Source organism: Rhinatrema bivittatum, chromosome 1 (assembly GCF_901001135.1).
Source record: "Rhinatrema bivittatum chromosome 1, aRhiBiv1.1, whole genome shotgun sequence".
NCBI lineage: Eukaryota > Metazoa > Chordata > Amphibia > Gymnophiona > Rhinatrematidae > Rhinatrema > Rhinatrema bivittatum.
In genome coordinates, this window is record NC_042615.1 from 327057354 (window position 1) to 327078014 (window position 20661).

General features: G+C 43.8%; 1 protein-coding gene across 1 annotated transcript in view; it reads right to left on the reverse strand.

Annotated features, from left to right (window-relative positions):
• Positions 1-8105: 8105 nt before the first annotated feature.
• The window catches only part of CCSER1 (coiled-coil serine rich protein 1), a 1237581-nt gene continuing 1225025 nt past the window's right edge, over positions 8106-20661 (reverse strand). Inside the window, 1 exon segment of the mRNA XM_029597704.1 lies at positions 8106-8929. Coding sequence (XP_029453564.1) covers positions 8813-8929 — 117 coding nt within the window. The 3' untranslated portion in view covers positions 8106-8812.

Consider the following 20661-nt stretch of genomic DNA (forward strand, 5'->3'; position numbering starts at 1 on the left):
GTGAATGGACAGTGTGGGTAGTGGGCACATGGTGAGCACTGATTTCAGGGCAGAGACTGAAGCATACCAGGCTGTGTTATGGAGCCTGTTACTAAGCTCAGTAGTGTCAGAACTAGTGCATACAGGGTGATACTCAGTGCAGTATTGACTCTGTGTTCCCCGCATATACATATTAGCATGACCCATCAATGGGCATCCATTCCCTCCTCAATCTCAGCTTGATTCTCTCACTCTATTTGATGGTTGATCATACTAGGATGGTTTGTTTAAAAAAGCCCTCATTCAGAAGAAGAAATACTGGCACAAGACAAAAGATGCTCAAGAAAATCCATTTCCTGTACTGAATGTCATAAGAAATTAGACTAGTAAGAGGGAACTCATGCAAAACCAAAAAGTAGGAAATGCAACACCCAGAGTTTAGGTAAAGGATTTAGAAAGGTTTTTTCTATTAAAAAAAAAAATCTCTTACTATAAAACCCAGCCCTATGAATGTGACACCATTTCTATGTACTAAATGTGATATCAGTCTCATTTGGAAAGCTCATTTAACAAGAAAATCCAAATTCCACCCTGCACCTTGTGGGTCTTTGTGCCATTCAGCCTTGCTTCAGTGCTAGACCTTACTTCTTGGAGTTCTCTTTGCTACTGTGTTTTGTGGTCGTACCCTAAACCTTACACAATAGTTGTTTTTGCCAGTCTGAGGAGCTTCTATGCACCTCTCATGATGCTTTGGAGTCTTGAAGCCACTATTTGTACTTCTTGGCCCTTTTATCAGTGTATGTGTGTGTGTGGGTGGGGGTTCTGCCACATGTTTTGTTTGTTTCCTCTTCATGCTGGCTTTTGAATTTGATGCCACATTTGGTGCCATTTTGTCACTTGAGATGCCATCAAAGGTTCATGCCAATTTCTTGTGCCCTCTTTTGGAGACTTGGATTGTTCTTCCAACTTTTGCTGCTTTTCAGCTTCTCTCACAATTATTTGTAGAACTTCTGCCAATGCTGGTATCCTGTTGCCCCTTTACAGATTCTTAGGCTAATCATGCCACTTTTGGTGCCTATATCCAGTATCCACAGTCTTTCTATGTACCTTGGAGTCATTTCCCATTTCTATTGATTTTTCTCCACAAGATTTATGACAATTGATTAGGAATCCCTAATTTTGGAGCTCAATATATAGCTTCTCCCATTGACTATAATGGCAAATGAAAAATACATCAAACTAAAAAAATAATTATTTTTTTCATTTTGAAACTAAAGAAATGAATTGGGGTCTCCATAAAAAGAATTTTGAAATGAAACAGTGTTTTTCCTCTTACACATTTCTACCTTTTCCACACACAACATAAACAGGATGCTGGGCTTGATGGACCCTTGGTCTGACCCAGTATGGCATTTTCTTATGTTCTTATGATATCACCCAGCCAAAAAGAATCTACGTGCCGATACACTATCTTGTTCCTTCGACTCTGAGAGCCCATCAGCAACACCTGGCCATATCATCAATCTAGCCAAGATTGTACTGGCAGCAGCCATTCAAGTACCCCGAAGGAAAACTATAGTCCCTTTCTGACTTTGGGAGCATGAGCTAAAATGGGCTCTGACTCACGGATGGCTGGATACCAAAGGGTTAAGAGAACATTAGAGCTGACCACCTGGTATCACTAGTGGCCCTAGGTACAAAAGGACATAAAAAGCTATGTAGAATTGTGCCCGGTGTGTGTGGCAAATTATAGTTCCCAAGCTCGATCCCTGGGCTTTCTCCACCCCTTACCAGTGCCTACAGAACCTTAGACACATCTAGCAATGGATTTTATCACTGATATTCCACCTTCTGCTGGCAACACCATGTTATGGGTAATTGTGAACTGATTCTTTAAGATGGCTCCATTTATACCTCTTCCTGGTTTACCCTCTGTTCCTTTCTGATCACAGGGTTCAATTTACCACATGTTATTGGTGGTCATAATGCAAAAAATGTGTAATTACACTGGATTTTTCATCCGTTTACCATCCCCAATCCAATGGACAGACTGAATGGACTAATCAATCTCTTAAAGGTTTCCTTCAGTCTTATATCAACCAGCGCCAAGATAACTGGGCCTCCCTTCTTCCTAAGGTAGAGGCCTGCATTAACAATAATGTCAGTAAATCAATTATATCCTCTCCATTTTTCATGGGTTATGGTAAGTACCCTCGGATACCCATACCATTAGCCATGTCAGTAATATGCTCTGGCACCAATCTGAAAAGTTGGAAACCAATGAGTTTGTGGCAATCAACTCATCGACTGTTGGAACAATCTACTAATCATGCTAAGATCCAAGGGGATAAAAGACAATGACTTGCACCCTAGTTACAACTGGGGATCTCGTCTGGTTAAGTACCCAAAATTTAAGACTTCACATGGCCTCACTTAAATTTGCTCCTCAGTTTGTAGGGCCTTTTCCAATGGTACACCAGACTGGGAGTGTGGCCTACAAGCTAAAATTACCATCCACACTTCACATACATGACGTATTCCATGTTTCCCTTTTAAAGCCTGCCATTTTGTCCTGGCCTTCTAGACCCCCACCTCGACCTTCGGATATCGTGGTGGAAGAGGATACTCAATATGAGATGGATAAAATATTGAATTCCAGAAGGATATGAAAGAAACTCCAGTATCTTATAGCTTGGAAAGGTTATGGGCCGGAGGAGAACTCCTGAGAACCAGCATTCAACCTACAGACTCCTCAGTTAGTCCAGGATTTTCATCGCCAATTTCTCACCAAGCCCGAACCTAGAAGGCAGGTACGAGGCCCTTGGAGGGAAGGTACTGTTAAAATCCGGCCACCTTCCCAGACTCCTTGGCTTCTGATGCTCACTGTGTGGCAGGGAGATGCCATTGCATGCTCAGATGCATGTGTTGCTAGGACCCAGCGAAGAGATGCATAGGGCATGTGTGCTCATTGGTGCAGACGATTCTGCGCACTCTGGTGGAAGAGTCAGGATGATCACCTAATAATGATGTCACACACTCAGGACTACTTTTCCTGCCTGGACATGGACTCCTTGCCTCGGCAACAGGTTCCTTGGCCTATTCCTGGTCCCTGCCTTGCTTGTCACGTGCCTGGTTCTAGATGCTGCTTTTGCCTATCTGCTGCCCGTCTTGACATTGGGCTGTTCTGGATTCTGCATGCCTGCTGCCCATCTCGACCTTGAGCAGTTCTTGACTGTTGCATGCTGCCTGCCTTGACCCCAGACTGTGTTGGATTTTGCTTGCCGGCCACCTTCCCTGACCCTGTACCTACTATTGGACTCTGTTGCTTTCTGCCTGATCCACTTAGTGCTTGAACCTGGACACTCTCTACCTGTGGACAAGGTACACCCCCAGGCTTTCCTTTGTGGCACTTTGGCTACCATTCCACACAGGCATCCACATCACCTACACCCAGTCCAAAAGGGCTTATGGAATGCTGGAGGGCAACCCAGTATTTACATCTTTCTTTCCAGCTACAGCTCCTGTGCTGTACACAGTAGGTCCTGAGATGGCATAATTTAGTAGTAGCATCTGATAAGAGCATCTAATGTATTATGCTGGTTGATGATTTCTAACCTATACATTTTCTTTCTGTATTGTGTGATGACATATTATGTTAGGTGTGCGATGGAAAAAATATGTTCCTTGGTGAGTTCTTCATTTTTCTCTTTTTCTAGCAGGGTCGTGTGCAGGGCTGACTAGGCCAGTGATGGCCAACCTTTTGAGCTCAGTGTGTCAAAATTCATAAAAAAACCGAGCATAACTCGGGTGGTGTGTCACTTCTAGAAAAATCCATAATTTTGTGATATTTGTAGCTCTAATCAACAAAGTTATAATTTTAATATATATACTGTATTTATTAATAAAGCAAAAACAAATAATTCTTTACCTTACCTGCTTAGTGACTTTTTTGTTGCTGAATTTCATTGGCTAAATCTTCAATTGAAAGTTGGTATTTCGTACACTTCAAGTCCAAGCAAGCGTTACAAACTTCATCTGTCAGTCGGTTTCTTTTATTGGCTCCCATTCATGTTCACAACACTCCCTCCCCATCTCCCAGGCATGCACACATTCATTCTCACACACACAGACCCCCAGGCAGGCACCCATGCATTCACACACATACACCCCCAGGCAGAGTCCCATTCATACACATTCACACACTAAAGGTAGACCCCCCCTCTCTTTCTTTTGCCAGCAACCTCAGAACCTCTCTCATTCCTCTGCTGCCACTGTCACTGATGCCGCGTGGCTATTGCGGAGGTGCCGATTGCTGCTACTGACACTGAAGTCCATTCTGCTGCCTCCTCTGTGCAGGCCCCGTGGGCTTCCACTTTCTCCATGCTGATCTCGTACATTGTGAGATCCGTTGAGAAAGTGCTATTCTTGCACATTCCCAAAGAGTACATGTGCCAATCACTAAAAAGTACTTTTTTTTTTTTTTTGCCTTTGCTGTCTGATCTTAGTTTTCTAATTGGTTGGTCACAGGCTTTTTTTTCCACCTTCCCTTTCTTATTTTTTTGCCAATTCCTTTTATATTGTCTTTTTTTCTGTTTCTTTTTTCTCCATCTTCTTCCCTCAAACACACAGTCAGGTTCTCATTCTCACATGCATTTCTCTTTCTCACACACACAGGCTCTCACTGGCACATGCTCTCTCTCATACAATCATTCATACACACAGGTTCTCACTGGCACATGCTCTCTCATACAATCATTCATATACACAGGCTCTCACTGGCACATGCTCTCTCTCATACAATCATTCATACACACAGGCTCTCACTGGCACATGCTCTCTCATACAATCATTCATATACACAGGCTCTCACTGGCACATGCTCTCTCTCATACAATCATTCATATACACAGGCTCTCACTGGCACATGCTCTCTCTCATACAATCATTCATACACACAGGCTCTCACTGGCACATGCTCTCTCATACAATCATTCATATACACAGGCTCTCACTGGCACATGCTCTCTATCATACAATCATTCATATACACAGGCTCTCACTGGCACATGCTCTCTCTCATACAATCATTCATACACACAGGCTCTCACTGGCACATGCTCTCTCATACAATCATTCATGCACACAGGCTCTCACTGGCACATGCTCTCTCATACAATCATTCATACACACAGGCTCTCACTGGCACATGCTCTCTCATACAATCATTCATACACACAGGCTCTCACTGGCACATGCTCTCTCTCTCTCTCTCACACACACACACACACACACACACAACAGGCTCTCACATGCTGTCTCTGCAAACATTCAGGTCCTCTCTCTCAACTCACCTCATACACGCACTCTACGGGCCCTCAGCCTCTCTCTCACCTCTGGGCCTCCTCTTCGCGGGTCGCTGCAGGATGGGCTCTGCAGCGGCCCTGATCTTCTCGGGCCGCGGCAGCCCTGCTACCGGGCCTCTTCCTCTTCTTGGGCCGCTGCGACTTGGGATTCGCAGCGACCCGCGGCGGCTCCTCCTCTTCTGCACGCGCTGATTCGCTTACTCCTTCCTGCCCACGCGGCTCCGGCAACGTTTACTTCCGGGGCCGCACAGGCAGGAAGGAGGAGCATCAGCGCGTTGTCTTGAGCCTCATCGCTGCGACGCATGAGCCTCCCTGCGCCCGGGGGCATTGGTGGAGGGTAGGGGGAAACTAAAAAACACATTTAAAGGCTCGGCGCAGCTGAAAAAGAAAAGGCTCGGCGCAGCCGATAAAAAAAAATAAAAATTCCTGATAGTCCTCGAAACGCTGCGCGTGTCTGCCAAAACGGCTCGGCGTGTCATAGGTTAGCCATCACTGGACTAGGCCCTGCTATATGTTTCAATGGAAAATATTTCTAATAAAGGGAGTTCCAAAGGGCAGGTGCTCATTTAAAAGTGACAGGAGGTGAGGTCAGGTCAGGTCAGTATCAAGAAAGTATAAAAGGTATCTCAATGAGTCACTGAAGGAGTAGTTGTCTAGAATCCTAGTTCTTTTGAATTGTAGACAGGCATTGGTCAAGGAGCTCGTGAGGAACACCCAAGGGGCTATGGCTTTCACTGGACTCATGGAGGAGAGAGAGATGGCTGCATCTGTTTTCCATTTCTCAAGGCAACAAATAACTCCTTGAGAGTTTAAGGATGTTCCGATTCAAGCTGTCTTCAATGGTTGAAGCTAAAAATGAAGGTCTGGGGAAGAAGCTGATGCAGCCATCAGGTAGTATTTTATCTTTCTTTGTGAGAGAGAAAATGATTTTCATATTTCAAGGATTTCAAAGTGAAAAGAGAGATCTTTTTGGAGAACTAGGAGGAATCCTCTGTCTTATCCCAGTATTCCAGTGGTTTGAAGACTAATCCTTATTCTTTTGGCACTACATCTGACTTATTGTTGGCTCTGCTACAGTTGCAAGAACCAGTGTCACATTACTCACTGTTTTTCTGCTGTATGTAATTTGGACTGTTTTATTCTGTATATGCTGAATTACTTTACTTTATAACAAGCCGTTAAGCCCGTTAAAACGGGCTACATCCCTCTGTCTCTCACCTCCCCCTCATTCTCTCTCCCCTCACTCTTCACCACCCCCTACCTCCCTCCCTCTCACCCACTCCTCCCTCTCCTCTCACTCACTCCCCCCTCTCTCCCTCCCTCTCACTCACACTCAGTCCCACTCACTCTCCCTCCCCCTCAGTCTCACTCCCTCCCCCTCCCCCTCAGTCCCACTCCCTCCCCCTCTCCCTCAGTCCCACTCCCCCTCACTCTTCACCACCCCCTACCTCCCTCCCTCTCACCCACTCCTCCCTCTCCTCCCTCTCCTCTCACTCACTCCCTCCCCCCTCTCTCCCTCCCTCTCACTCACACTCAGTCCCACTCACTCTCCCTCAGTCCCACTCCCTCCCCCTCACTCCCTCCCCCTCCCCCCTCAGTCTCAGTCTCACTCCCTCCCCCTCCCCCTCAGTCTCAGTCTCACTCCCTCCCCCTCCCCCTCAGTCTCACTCCCTCCCTCTCACTCCCCCTCAGTCCCCCTCCCTCCCTCTCTGTCCCACTCCCTCCCTCAGTCCCACTCCCTCCCTCCCTCTCTGTCCCACTCCCTCCCTCTCTGTCCCACTCCCTCTCTCTCTCTCCCCCCTCACTCAGTCCCCCTCTCACTCAGTCCCACTCCCTCCCTCTCTCTCACTCAGTCCCACTCCCTCCCTCTCACTCAGTCCATCCCTCTCTCTGTCAGTCCCTCCCTGCCGCCGCCGCCGCTGCCACCCGACGCCGCCGCCGTTGCCACCGCTGCTGCCATCCGACGCCACCGCCGCTGCCATCCGACGCCGCCGCCGCCACCCGACGCCGCCGCTGCCACCCGACGCCGCCGCTGCCATCTGACGCTGCCGCTACCACCGGACGCCGCCGCCGCCGCTGCTGCCACTCAACGCCAACGCCGCCGCCGCCGCCTCCCGATGCCGCCGCTGCCACTGGATGCCGCTGCCACTCGACGCCGCCATTTTTTTTCGGCTCAGACCGACGTGCTCGCCCGCACATGCGCGGTAGAGCTGGTCTCTACTGCGCATTTGCGGCACGTCGGTCATCCTTCGTTTATTAGGTAGGATTATTCAGTAGAATCTATTTTCTGTTTGGAACAAAAGTTTAGATGTGAGCACTGTTTGTTTCTGGAGCATGATTCACTTTAGGTTCCTGAAGGTATAATTTTGATATGTAAAAATCAGTAATGAGTTGAGTTGCATGATTTTTAAATTAATTTTGTCAGTGCCTTTGTAGATATAGTTACATATTTGCCATTTTTGCCCTATATTATTGAAGGCATTTGCACTTTAGTACCTTGACTTCTAGGTTTGAACCAATACAAGAAGCTACAATTTTCCCTTCCTTGTTGCCAAGGGTTGCTGTCCAGCTAGGCTATCATTAAGGATCTTTGTTTTCAGTTTTTATTTTATTTTTTTTCTGGGAATATATGAGTGTTTATTAGAATGAACAAAAATGGGAGAACATCAGTGGGGAAAAAATAACTGAAGGTTCCTAGTTATAAATTACTGTAACAAGTTATATGAAACCATTAGCTAAGAAAACAGTTGGAAAGTACAGGAATTGACCATGCTGATATCAAAGTTTAATCAAAATCTTACGGTAAATCAATTATTTCAAGTTTACAGAATATCACTTTAATCAAACAATGCATCATTTTATGTTGTACAATAAAGTCAGTTCATATTACAAAAGTTATAACAAGTCCAACTTTTTTTTTTTTATAGTAACAATTTGAAGTGTGATATTGACTTGTATGTTCATCGCTCAGATATAACTATTGTTGTGGAGCAGATACATTGGAGCTCTCATTCAACTTCCATTTCAGTTGCAAACAATGCAGCAGAAAGGCATTTCTCACCGTACTTTTCTTAAAATAAGTTAAAAATCAAATTATATGATATTCAAACCAAATTTAGGTCATAGTAAATAAGGAGCATACTGCTTGATAAATTCACATGACAAAGTGTAAATCTTCCAAAATAATTTGCCATCTGTCATGATGGACAGGCCATAATTGTTTTTTTTAATCACAGCATGTAAAATGTTCTCTTCAAAAGAGATAAATAGATAATCTTTTATTTTATTATTGTTATTCAAGTCCTGATAGTTAAAATATATCTCTGCACAAATGCCATGAGCAAGTATGCTTTATTGGTTCATACTGTAAAATTAACTTAGCAGAATAATTCTGCTGGAAGTATTGCAAAGCACCTGGAATATTGGTGAACTGGAACCAATCATATTAAAGTGAAGTCTAATAAAATAAATTAGTGGAAAGCGTCTTGTGTCCAGATGCTGGTTTTAATCTGGTAATGCTGGAAACAATGGACTGGTCGGATTGCTTTGTAGATTGAACCTTCTGTGCTTGCAGAATTCCACCGTGCCTTAAAAAAAAGGAAGAAAGCAATAGGTAAATATTTATGTATTGCTGTTGAAATACAAACATAGTTAACTGACATGTATTAGCAATATAAAGATGATAGTGCTTTTGAGTGTGCGCTTTTAGAGGATAATTTTCAAAAGCATTTATGCACATAAAAAAATGTTTTTATGCACATAAATGGGCTTTATGAAAAATGTTCTATGGGTTGTAAACATAGCATTTTTGCATGTACTTTTGGGTATACTGCAAAGAGGCATTCCTGAGGAAGAGTTGGGACAGGGTAAGCTTTTGATTTTTGTAAGTCTGTGCACAAATATTTGTGTGGACATTTACATCTACCTTATGCCTGTAACTGCTTTGAAAATCAAGGATGTATTACGTCTGCATGTACTTTATACACGTGGATTTCAGCACTACATAGGCTGTTACAAAATTACCCTCTTAGAGGATAATTCTCAAACAGCCTGCAAAAAAGAAAAATCTACAGGTACTTTACATCTACAGACTTTAGACAAAATTTTCTAAGTGGATTTATGCACTTTGAAAATGTATGGGTATGCATAGAACCACCCACATGGAATAAGTGCACAAAGTTACACCTACTCAAGAGCAGGTGTAATTCTGCGCATGTGGATTTCCACGCAAGCTTTCACAAATCAAAAGTGTTTATGTAAATCTCCATCCTGCTCCACGTCTGTCTGCTAGAATACCTATTTAGTATGTACATAAAAGCAGCATGAAATTGTGTTCCCTGTATACTTGTACTTGCTTCCTCTTGGGGGCTATTTTCAAAGAAATACATACATGCATAAAGCCTACTTTTATGCATGTTAGTGCCTTTGGAAATTTCCCCCTACACCAGTTATTATGCATTTGCTGGAAATTTACATGTTGAAATCATTTGCTTTGTAATTCAATAATAATGTGTACTATGTAACCTTATAAAAACATCAATTAAAAACCTTGTAAATTAATTTTAAAAGTCCAGCATGCGCCAAAACCAGAAGATACATGGACAAGTTGGGCCTGTGTGTATTGAGCAGATCTTGTAAGCCACCCGTGTGTGCGCGTATCTCCCGCTGTGCGCACAAATAAAAAGTTTAGAAAAAGAGGCATGGTCGAGGAGGGCCATGAGCATTCCAGGATTCACAGGTGACATTTGCACATACATATGTACACACACTGGGGTAGATTTTAAAAAACTGCGACTGCGCCTACTTTTGTTCGAGCGACCAGCACAAACAAAAGTACGCCGGATTTTAATAGATATGCACGTAACCGCGCGTATCTTTTAAAATCTGGGGTCAGCGCGCGCAAGATTGCGCAAAATCAGCAGCCTGCATGTGCTGAGCTGGGCAGCCTGCCTCCGTTCCCTCCGTGGCCGCTCTGAAACTGGAGCGACCTCGGAGGGAACATTCCTTCCACCCCCCAGCCCTATCTAAACCCCCCCTACCTTTGTTGGTAAAGGTATGCCTGCCCGAGGCAGATGTAACTTGTGCGGGCCGGCTGCCAGCTCGCGATTCCCCGGCCCGGGAGCAGTTTCAGAGGCCTCGGCCATGCCCCCGAAATGCCCCCGGGCCGGAACCATGCCCGCAGCTCCGCCCGCCCCCAGATGACGTGCCACCGTGACATGCCCCCGACATGCCCCCCCCAGGAAAGCCCCGGGACTTACGCGTGACCCGGGGCTTGCGCACGCCACCGAGCCTATTCAACATAGGCTCAGTGCGTTCAAGGGGAGCTTGGGGCAGATTTTCGGGGGGTACGCTCGTATCTTACGTGCATACCCCTTTGAAAATCTGCCCCAATGTGTGTAAAAGTACATGTGAAACTGAATTAAATGGGTAATTTTATGAGCACTGGCCCCCAGCTGATTTTCAAAGTGCCACTTACATGCATAAAACAGCTTTTAATGTGCATAAAATCACTTGAAAATAAGGCCCACAGTGTCCTATTGCAGGAAATGTTTCTTTGTATGCCTTTTTTTTTTTTTTTGTAATTAACACTTTTTATTAAACAGTATACAATATTGCATATTGGATGCATGTCAGCAATTTATTTACTGGAAACATCTGAACATTTTCTAGCCTTGAGTGATAAATTCAGTATTTGCTTTTGAATACGTCCTTATTACATGCTCACATGGGGTAGATCATCAAACCACCCACAATCTGGCTACTCCCATGGGTAGTTTTTATCCACGGGGTTTGCTGCAATCATCAAAGCAAAACTACTAGCATTACTTTGAATAATTGCATCCCTCAGAATTGCCCACACAAATTAGTGTCTGCTTTTTGTGTGGATTCTTTTTAAATGAAAAACATTGAGATAGATATTCACAGCCATAATCAGACAAGTTTTAACTTATCCGGCTAAGTGGCAGTGACTGAATATCTGCCTGGGATCATTGGCTGTCAGCTAAGGATGTGCTTTCGTTTTTTAGGACATAGGCAATGTCAATGATATTGGCTATTTCATTTCATATTCTTTCCATACTGAATAATACAAAAATTCATGAAAATCCTTTTTTTTTTTTTAAATGTTTCATTTAGTGCACACTAATTCAATTCAGTGTACACTTACAATCCAAATAATGCACACTAATTCAAATAAAGCAGTGTGTACTAAGGGAAAAATAAAAATAAAGAAAGTAAACCTGACGAAACAAAAAATATGAAAAAAGATGGAAAACAAAACAAATCAAACTGAACTGAAAGTTTTATTGATGCATACCCCTAGCCACCATTTAGCTGAATAACTACTTATCTGGCTAAATAGTTTACAAGCTAAGGGCCGGATTTTCTAAACTTTCACTGCTCTGTGAATTTGGTGGTACCAGGAGGTGAAGCGGGGGGCGGGCTTGCAAAAGCTGGCAGCGATCGCACTTCCACGGTGCAATCGCTGCCGGCTTTCACACCCAATAGCACCACCATGAAAGGTGGTGCTATTGGGCACGCTACTGGCAGCAATAAGGTGTCCTATCTTTTTGCCGTCAGCGATACCTTTAGAAAATGACCCCCTAAGTAGTGGACAGGATTAGGGCTTAACTGGGAAGAGTCGAGTTAGCTGGAGAGGTTATCTGGATAACTCTGATGTTCAGATTTAGCCAAATAACTTACCTGCTAACTGGTAGGGCCAGATCTGTCCTAAAGTTAGCTGGGGACACCTATCTCTCCTGCAGGTGGGACCTAGCCTCCCCTTTAGTGGCTCCAGCAGGCACTGAGTGTTCTGAGTCATCATTTCCTGCTTGCAGGGCCTGACCTCCCTGCCATCAGCTCAGCAAGTGCCATGGGTCCTGTCTCATCTTATTCCACTGGCAGGTCCTGGCCTCACTGACAATGGATCAGTAGCCACACGTCTCCTCTCTTCCTTTTCCACTGGTGGGGCCTCGCATCACCACAGGTTCCATCTTGATAGTGGTGCCAAGACTCCTGCCAGGGGCTCCATCAATCTATTAGTCTCCCAAATAAGCATCATTAAGCTGGCAAATCTTAGACCAGCAGCTTTCTTTTCCTTATTATGAGTGCAATCATTTTTAGTTTATATTTTATTGTGTTTATGATTGTGCCTTCTTACAATATCATAGTATTATTGAGATAAAGTTTATATGACACCAATTATTTTAGGCTGGTTTATTTTAAGCATATTTTTATTGTGTTTATGACTACACCTTATTACTATGATTTTTATTATTGATTTTTTAATCTTTATTAGACACTGTTTTATATTAAGCCCTGACAATAGCAACATTGTATTAGCTTTTCATTTTATGTTAACTGTACATTGCATTGATTTACAATTGTTAGATACTGCAATTAATCAAGAAAATAAATAACAATAACTGCGGGTCTCCTCTTTTCCTCTCCTGCTGGTAGGGCCTGACCTCCCTACCATTGGCTCTAGCAGTTGCCATGGGTCCTGATTTTTCATTTCCCATTTCTGAGGAAAAAATAAAACTTCCTTCTTGAGCAGGATATGTCACAGGAAAGAAGTGCATGGGTGGTCAGAAAAACGAGTTCCATGGAATATATCTGGCCTGCAAGCCATAGTTTGTGGACCTCTTGTTTAAGGCAATCCTTCTGTGCTGGCTACAATAGGTACTGAGTGGGTTCAGCTCAGTGTATGCCTGTTAGTGTGCTTACTAATTTGTTTTCCTTTCTGTAATATATTTATTATGTAGATAAAAGGGTTCACTACATAGTTTCCTTTTTCTTTTTTTTTTTTGCTGGGGCTGGATATAAGGGTATCTACTCTTTACTAACAAAAACTAACAGGAACATTCTGGCATCCTCACAGGTAATTCCTACCCCGATCCACAGAACCCATGCCCCCCACCTGCACTCAGTGGTCGAATATTATGCATGGCTGGGAAATTTGCCCCACTCCCCCAGGGGGGCTTGTTATATCTGCATGCAGATATATCTCACTGCATATTCATTAGCGGTATCCTGAAAACCTGACGGGCTAGGAGGATGCTGAGTAAGGGTCTGAAAACCACTTTTGTAAATACCATTGAAATCAACAGATAAAATGGCAAAAATAAATGAATTAGGATAGAAAGAGCAATCCTTTTATATGAAATTGTTTTTAGGTAGGCAATAATGCTCTTTACTATGAAGTTTTTAAAAATTAGAATGATTTAGATAGTTCGTACTAATGCAGTAATCATCAGCCCATATGTTTGGGAATAGAATCAATATTTAGGGAACATCTGTTGAAAAAGGTGTCAGATACAATTAATAGGGATCTACGTTTATTTCCAAACAAAATGAAAAAGAAAGCAGCAATATTTAAAAATTTGCTTTGTTTATTAAAGAAACAAAACAGTAATGCCAACAAAAAGTGTTTCATGTTCTTTTATTTCATTGCCATTAAAACCTATGGGAAAACATTAAACAATGTTTTCTACTGAGATTCAGACAAACTGGAGACAACGGGAAATGAAGTAAGGAGCAAGGCTCATCACTTGCAAGAAAGTTTTCAGCCAACCTATTCTAGCTTATCTTTCATTCATTATTTTTAGGTTCAAAGTGAAACAAAAGGCCAAGCTTGTATAGAGACCCTTTTCAGTTATTTATGTGATTGTTTTCAGAGAATCAACACACAGGGTTTGAACTCCTGGCTTCAGAATTAGAGGAAAAGTTGTTTTTTTTTTTTTTAAAAGAAATGATAGAAAGTGGGTTGTCACTGGTTCACTGCCATGCTGCTGCTTTATGTGCACTGTGCACTGTGGTATTACTAGTAAAAAGACCTAGTTGTAAGCTCTTGCTTTTTTTTTTTTTAATATATATATCTTTATTGGTGTTTTAAGTATAACATGAACATTCCACACTCCATCAGCAGTTCACATATGGACATCTCAACTGCATACATAGCACTGTCAATATAGTCTTATGAACCTTAACTGAAAGTCTCATAACTAATATTCACCCCTTCCCACCCTTCCCCCCACCCCTTCCTCTTGCTTTTAGAGTAATACAATATTCCAGCAGGACTAAGAATAGATACTGTGGGCCGGATTTTCAAAGATTTATGCGCAAAACCGGTCATACGCGCGCTGGGCCTATTTTGAAAAGGTCCGGCGACGGGCGTAAAGCCCCAGGACATGTGTAAGTCCCGGGGCTGGCAAAAAGGAGCGGTCCATGGGCGGGGGGGGGGGGGGGTCCGGGGGTTAGCCAGAGGCCTCCGCCCAGGGCTGAAGTAAGTTTGGAAATAAAAGAAAAACAAAGAAAAAGGTAGGGGGGAAAGGGCGGGTAAGGGAAGGGAAGGGAAGGTGGGGGTGAGGGAGTAGGGAACGGGGGAAGGCAGTGTGGCTTGGCGCGGGCTCAGCACGCTCGAGGGGGGTGCACAATTGAGCACCCCCATGTGCGCGCCAACCCTCGATTTTATAACATGCTCGTGCCTGCGTGCGCATGTTCTAAAATCGGGCCTACATGTGTGCACGCCGGGTAGCGTGTGCATATGCACGCCCGCGCGCAGGTTTGAAAATCTACCCGTGCGTTTAGACCAGGTGTGCTTTCTCATAGTTCCTTGGATGTTTCATGCCACTCTTTGAGCTGCTTTTCATCTCTCACTGTGCCTTGATGTTTTAATTCCACTGTGGTTGGTGGCTTTTGCCCCTTTTTGGCCACCTTGTAGTATTCATGTTGTTGGCGCCCTTTGCCCTTCTTATGGTGCAATGGGCTTCTTTCTTTCTTTCTTGATGCCACTATATGTGCTCGTTTGCCCCTCTTACAATGCCTTAAAGATGTTCATGCCGTTGTTTGTGCTGCTTTGTCCCTCTCACGGTTCCTTGGGGTGTCCATGCCATTGTTGTTGGGCCCCATACCTCTGTTTTGGTGCCTTGTGATATTCATGCCACTATTTGTGCTCCTTTGCATTTTTCACAGTGCCTTGAGGTGCTCCATTGTTGCAATGGATTTTAGATATAATTGCTCGTGTTTTTCAAATCCAAGCTCAAGGTGAGTTACAATTCAAGTACTGTAGCTATGTTTAGCCACAGTGCAGTGCTGTGGGGGTGTTCATTCCACTCTTTGCACCACTTTAGCTCACTCTTGGTTTCTTGCAGCGCTGATTCTTCTGTTGCTGTTGACTGCAAGTTGGATAAATCTTCGGGCCTGATTCATAAAGGCATTTCCTCATAGACACAGAATGAGAGAAATGCTTTAGTGAATCAGGCCCTTGGATAGAAAACCACAATGCAAAAGTCCAAATAGGATGCATCACTTCTCCCATAGACTTTAATGGAAATGAAATAATTAACAAAAAAAAATGGCAGAGCTTTGAAATGATACAATTGAAAGGATAAAAGATAGCAAACAAAATGAAATATATTTTTCCATGCACACCCCTACAATACATGAAATACTAATTTCTCATTGGTATGCATAAACTGTGTATGCTTTGAAATCATCATTTTGGAATACTAAATAGAATTTGTTGAGGCTAGCTTGCTTGTGGGTCTTTGAATTACCTTTATGAGTTTTCTGTTAAATACATCCTCCAAAAGATCAGTCTCTGGAATAAATCACATTATATGCCATCTATATTTGTGGGTGTCATTAGTTTTTCTATCGTAAGGGAGACAGATTTTATGAGGTTTCATTACATGTTCCAATTTTTTGTTTCCTCTATTCAAATTAGATTGCATCAAAGACTTCTGGAAGCTTTAATTCATCAAGTTACCAACCGACCTTATTTCAACTATAACTTGATAAGAGTTTGAGCACAAGCCTCCTGAATTGACAATCAGCATAATGTTTAAATGCTCATAAATCAAACATACAACAGGAAGTATTTTGGGTATACCAGATGGGCTCTGTGGTATATACCTACCATTTATCATTTTTAGTCATAAAAATATAACATGTAATAAGTACAGATCCATGTAATCTCAGTAGAGTGAACACTGGAATGCTTAGTAGCAATGAATCTAAATCTAGCCCTCTTCTCTTTTTACTAAAATGCCATCATCACATGGGATAGTGAAGCCTGCAGGAGGAAAGAATTCATGATCGAGAACAAAGTAATATTGAGTAGATGTAGTTTTCTGTATATTGCTAACGGAAGCTGCCTCATACTCAATCAGCAGACAATTGTAATAGATGGAGCTGGATGTCAAGAGAATAAGTTCATAAATAATAAATCTGCTAGAATGGGAGCTCCTCCTGTTTCTGAATTGCATCTGGCTTTCCATCCTGTTGATATGAATATGTAGTTTCGGGGATGACCTGCTTTCACGGTATCTTTCCCCTATTCGCAGAATCATTGTTCTTGTGTTTCATCCTGCTAGGGCAATCTATTTGACATCAGTTACTCTGGACATTGCTAGACTGTGTTCTTTTCTATTAAGTTTCTCAACAGAGTTCAAATGAAATAAACAGAAGAGAACCTCGGTGTCAGCAGTGTTTAGAGTAACGGATGCCATATCAAATGCCTCAGTACTGTGAACTCAGTGGAGAAATGAGAAAGGCTGAGTTAAAGCATATATGACCTGGAAATCATTAGGCAACAATATACTTGGAAATCCAAGCATCTTATTTTTTTTTTCAGCAGCTTTGGAAAGTGTGTACTATACATGCTTGAAAGGACAAAACAGAATGGTGTATAAAATATGAAGCATTTATTTCCACCACTTCTAATGAAAGCATCCGTATTATAAACATCTGATATATTTCTTATAGAAAGGTTACATCAAACTTGAAACACAACCCCCCCCCCCCCAAACAAACCAAAGACAGGTGTTTGCACATTGCACATGAGGTCAGAGTATTTATTTCTCTCAATTGAGATTACTATAATAAAGCCGTTACACGGGTAAATAGCGATTTATGCATGTAAACTGAAACCTGCCCTGCCTCAATGCAGCTAAAAGTAGGTGTGATGATAATTAGGTAATTTAATTTGCTCAGGGCAAATTGTTTTTATGGGGAATTATACAACACCAGTGCATATTAAATCAAATTAATTTGATGTGATGTCATTCTCCACGAGCCGCCTCATTCCCCCTCTAACATGGCTGAACCCATCCTGTGGTCAGCAAACAGCCTCCTTGTCCTGAACACCGCTCAGTTCAGCCCGAGACACTGCCAGCCTGCTGCCATCCCTTAGATGTGCGCGTACGCATATGTGCATATTACATAGGCCCCACAGCAGGAAACGCTGAGCAGTGCCCTCCTATGACGTCGGGCTGATCAGCCTGCTTAAGCAAGGGCCTCACAGTACTGCCTTGCCTCAGCAACGGATCTCCTGCCTTGCAGTGTGTGTTGTCTTTGAATTCCTGGTTCCTGTGTCCTGTGTTCCTGATTCTTCTTCCTGCCTTGCCTCCTCCAGTCTTGTCTCTCCAGCCTTGTCTCACCTTGCCTTGCATTACCCATCTTGTCCAGTATCATCCATGTGTCCTCATCCACCCTTGGCCTGACTTATGGATCTGACCTCCTGCCTGGCCCTGTCCACTCTTGTCTGCCGCCTGCCCCTTGGCCTGTCTCCAACTCCATTAGTCTGCTGCCTGCCTTGACCTCAGCCTGCAATTGGACTCTTACTTTAGCCACCACCCAAGGGACTCATCTAAGATTTGCCAGCTCTCAGAACCCAAGAGCTCAATCTACAGGGGAGGTGGCTGGTATAGGTGAAGCTCCAGTCTGTTCCACCACAGGGCGCATTCATCAGCTGCCGGCATAGTTCTCATAGGTTTGCCTGCAAGACTACATCAACTACTCTACAGCACAAAGGGCTCATATCTATGTCACCCTTCACACATACATACACCCTTCACACATACATACACCAGTCAGGTTCCCATTCATACACACACACACACACACGCACACACCCTGGTCAGTTCCCCATTCATACACACACACACACCCTAGTCAGATTCCCATTCACACACACACCCATCAGGCTTTCATTCACACATACACACACACACACACACACACACACACACACACACACACACACAGACACACACACACCAGTCAGGTTCCCATTCATACACACACATCGTACCTCCCAATCAGGTTCCCATTCACACACACACACACCCTGGTCAGTTCCCCATTCATGCACACACACACACCCCCTAGTCAGATTCCCATTCACAAACACACACACACACACACGCGTACACATGTACCCCAGTCAGCATTCTTTACACGTACACACACACAAACACACACACACATACACACAGATACCAGGCAGGCTCCCTTTCATACTCATATCCTAGTTTGGCTTCCATTCACACACACACTACACATAGAAGTCAAACAGCAATTCACACATATTCAAACACATACATTTCCAGGAAGGCTCCTATTCACACACACACACACACACACACACAGGCAGACTCTCACTCACATACACATACCCCATATCCACACCCCAGTCAGGATCTCATTCATACACACACACACACACACACACACACACACACAATCATTGGGAGCAGATTGGAAGCCTGTTCTGCTGCTGCTCCTTGTGTAGCAGCCCCTGCACATTTCAAATCTCGTGAGGATAGCACTTCCTCTATGCTGATTTCATGCATTGCGAAATTAACATAGAGTACATGCTAGCTGCCCATGTTTTGGATACCGCATGACCAGCACAGAGAAGGAGCAGGAGAACGGGCTCCCTCCCTGTGGGTTCCTCTTCTTTCTTTGGCTGCCAGAGAGATGAAGTCCATTGGCAGCCTCTTGGGACTCCTTTTCTTCTCAGCTGCAGGTGGAATGGGGTGCCTTGTGGGGAGCCTTGTGGGCTCTTCATCTTGGCTGCTGCCTCCCCCTTCGTGTACCGCCCTGTGCAATTAATGTTCACACACTTGGTGGCGCTGGGCTTACAAACTTCAGAGCAGCTATTGGCCTCTGTTGCCCACTGTCTCAATCACACAGATTGATAATCTTATTCAGTGATGTACAAAGTATAGACATCTTGTTGATTTATGGAAAAGAAATAAACAAATAAATGAAAACAATCTTGTATAGAAACAGATAGGCAGTTAAAAAAACATGGTTGAATATGATTCTGGGAGTTTCTCTCTCATTCATTTGGTATTGGTACTGTAACCAACTTGGCCTGATCAGTATAGAGATTTTTTTCCTATTGCTATATCAATGGGTACCTGCTGTTATTGTGATTTCTGTATGTGTGCCTTACATACTAGTATACATACTAGTAACACTGCATTATGAAAGAGAGCATGAATGCTATCAGTAGTGCCTCAGTAGATTAACAGATGGTATAGTGCAGTAAATAGATACAACTGGCTTGCAATAGTGTGGCACATCTTGATGAAAATTAGATATATGCTACATTATAAGTCCTACATAACTATGCTATTATGGGCTGTGCCATGTACTTGCTGCTGTCACTCATAGTCAGTTATTATTGTCATTTTCTGACACTCACTCTGAGAAGCATCCAGGAGAATGAGAATTACTAGAGATGTGAATCGTGTGCCCGATAGTTTTAACGATCAGGTTCGGATGGTGGGAGAAAAAAATCGGATCGTTAGAGATGTGACTTGGAATCGGTTCCGATTCCAATTCACATTGTTAATTTTTTAGTGAGGCCTGAGCAGATAAAAAAAATCCCACCCCGACCCTTTACAAATGACCCCTTTGCTCTCCCACCCTCCCGAACCCCCCCAAAATGTTAAATTACCTGGTGGTCCAGTGGGGGGGGGGGGGGGGGGGGGTCCCGGCGCGATCTCCCGCTCTTGGGCCATTGGCACCATTTTGGCTACCACTGATAAAAATGGCGCCGATGGCCCGATAAAAAAAAACCCACCCGACCCTTTACAAATTACCCCTTTGCTTCTCCCACCCTCCCGACCCCCCCAAAAACCTTTTACATGTACCTGGTGGTCTAGCGGGGGGTCCGGGAGCCATCCCTTCAATCATACCCTCGGTGCCGGTGCTGGAGGTTTCAAAATGACGCCGATCGCCTTTGCCGTCACTATGTCACAGAGAGCGATGGTCGCTCCCTGTGACATAGGAGGGCAAAGGCGATCGGCGCCATACTGGCAGTCTTTGCCCTCACTATGTCACAGGGAGCGACAGTCGCTCCCTGTGACAAAGTGAGGGCAAAGGCGATCGACTGCCAGTATGGCGCCGATCGCCTTTGTCCTCACTTTGTCATAGGGAGCGACAGTTGCTCCCTGTGACATAGTGAGGGCAAAGGCGATCGGCGCCATTTTGAAACCTCCAGCACCGGCACCGAGGGTATGATTGA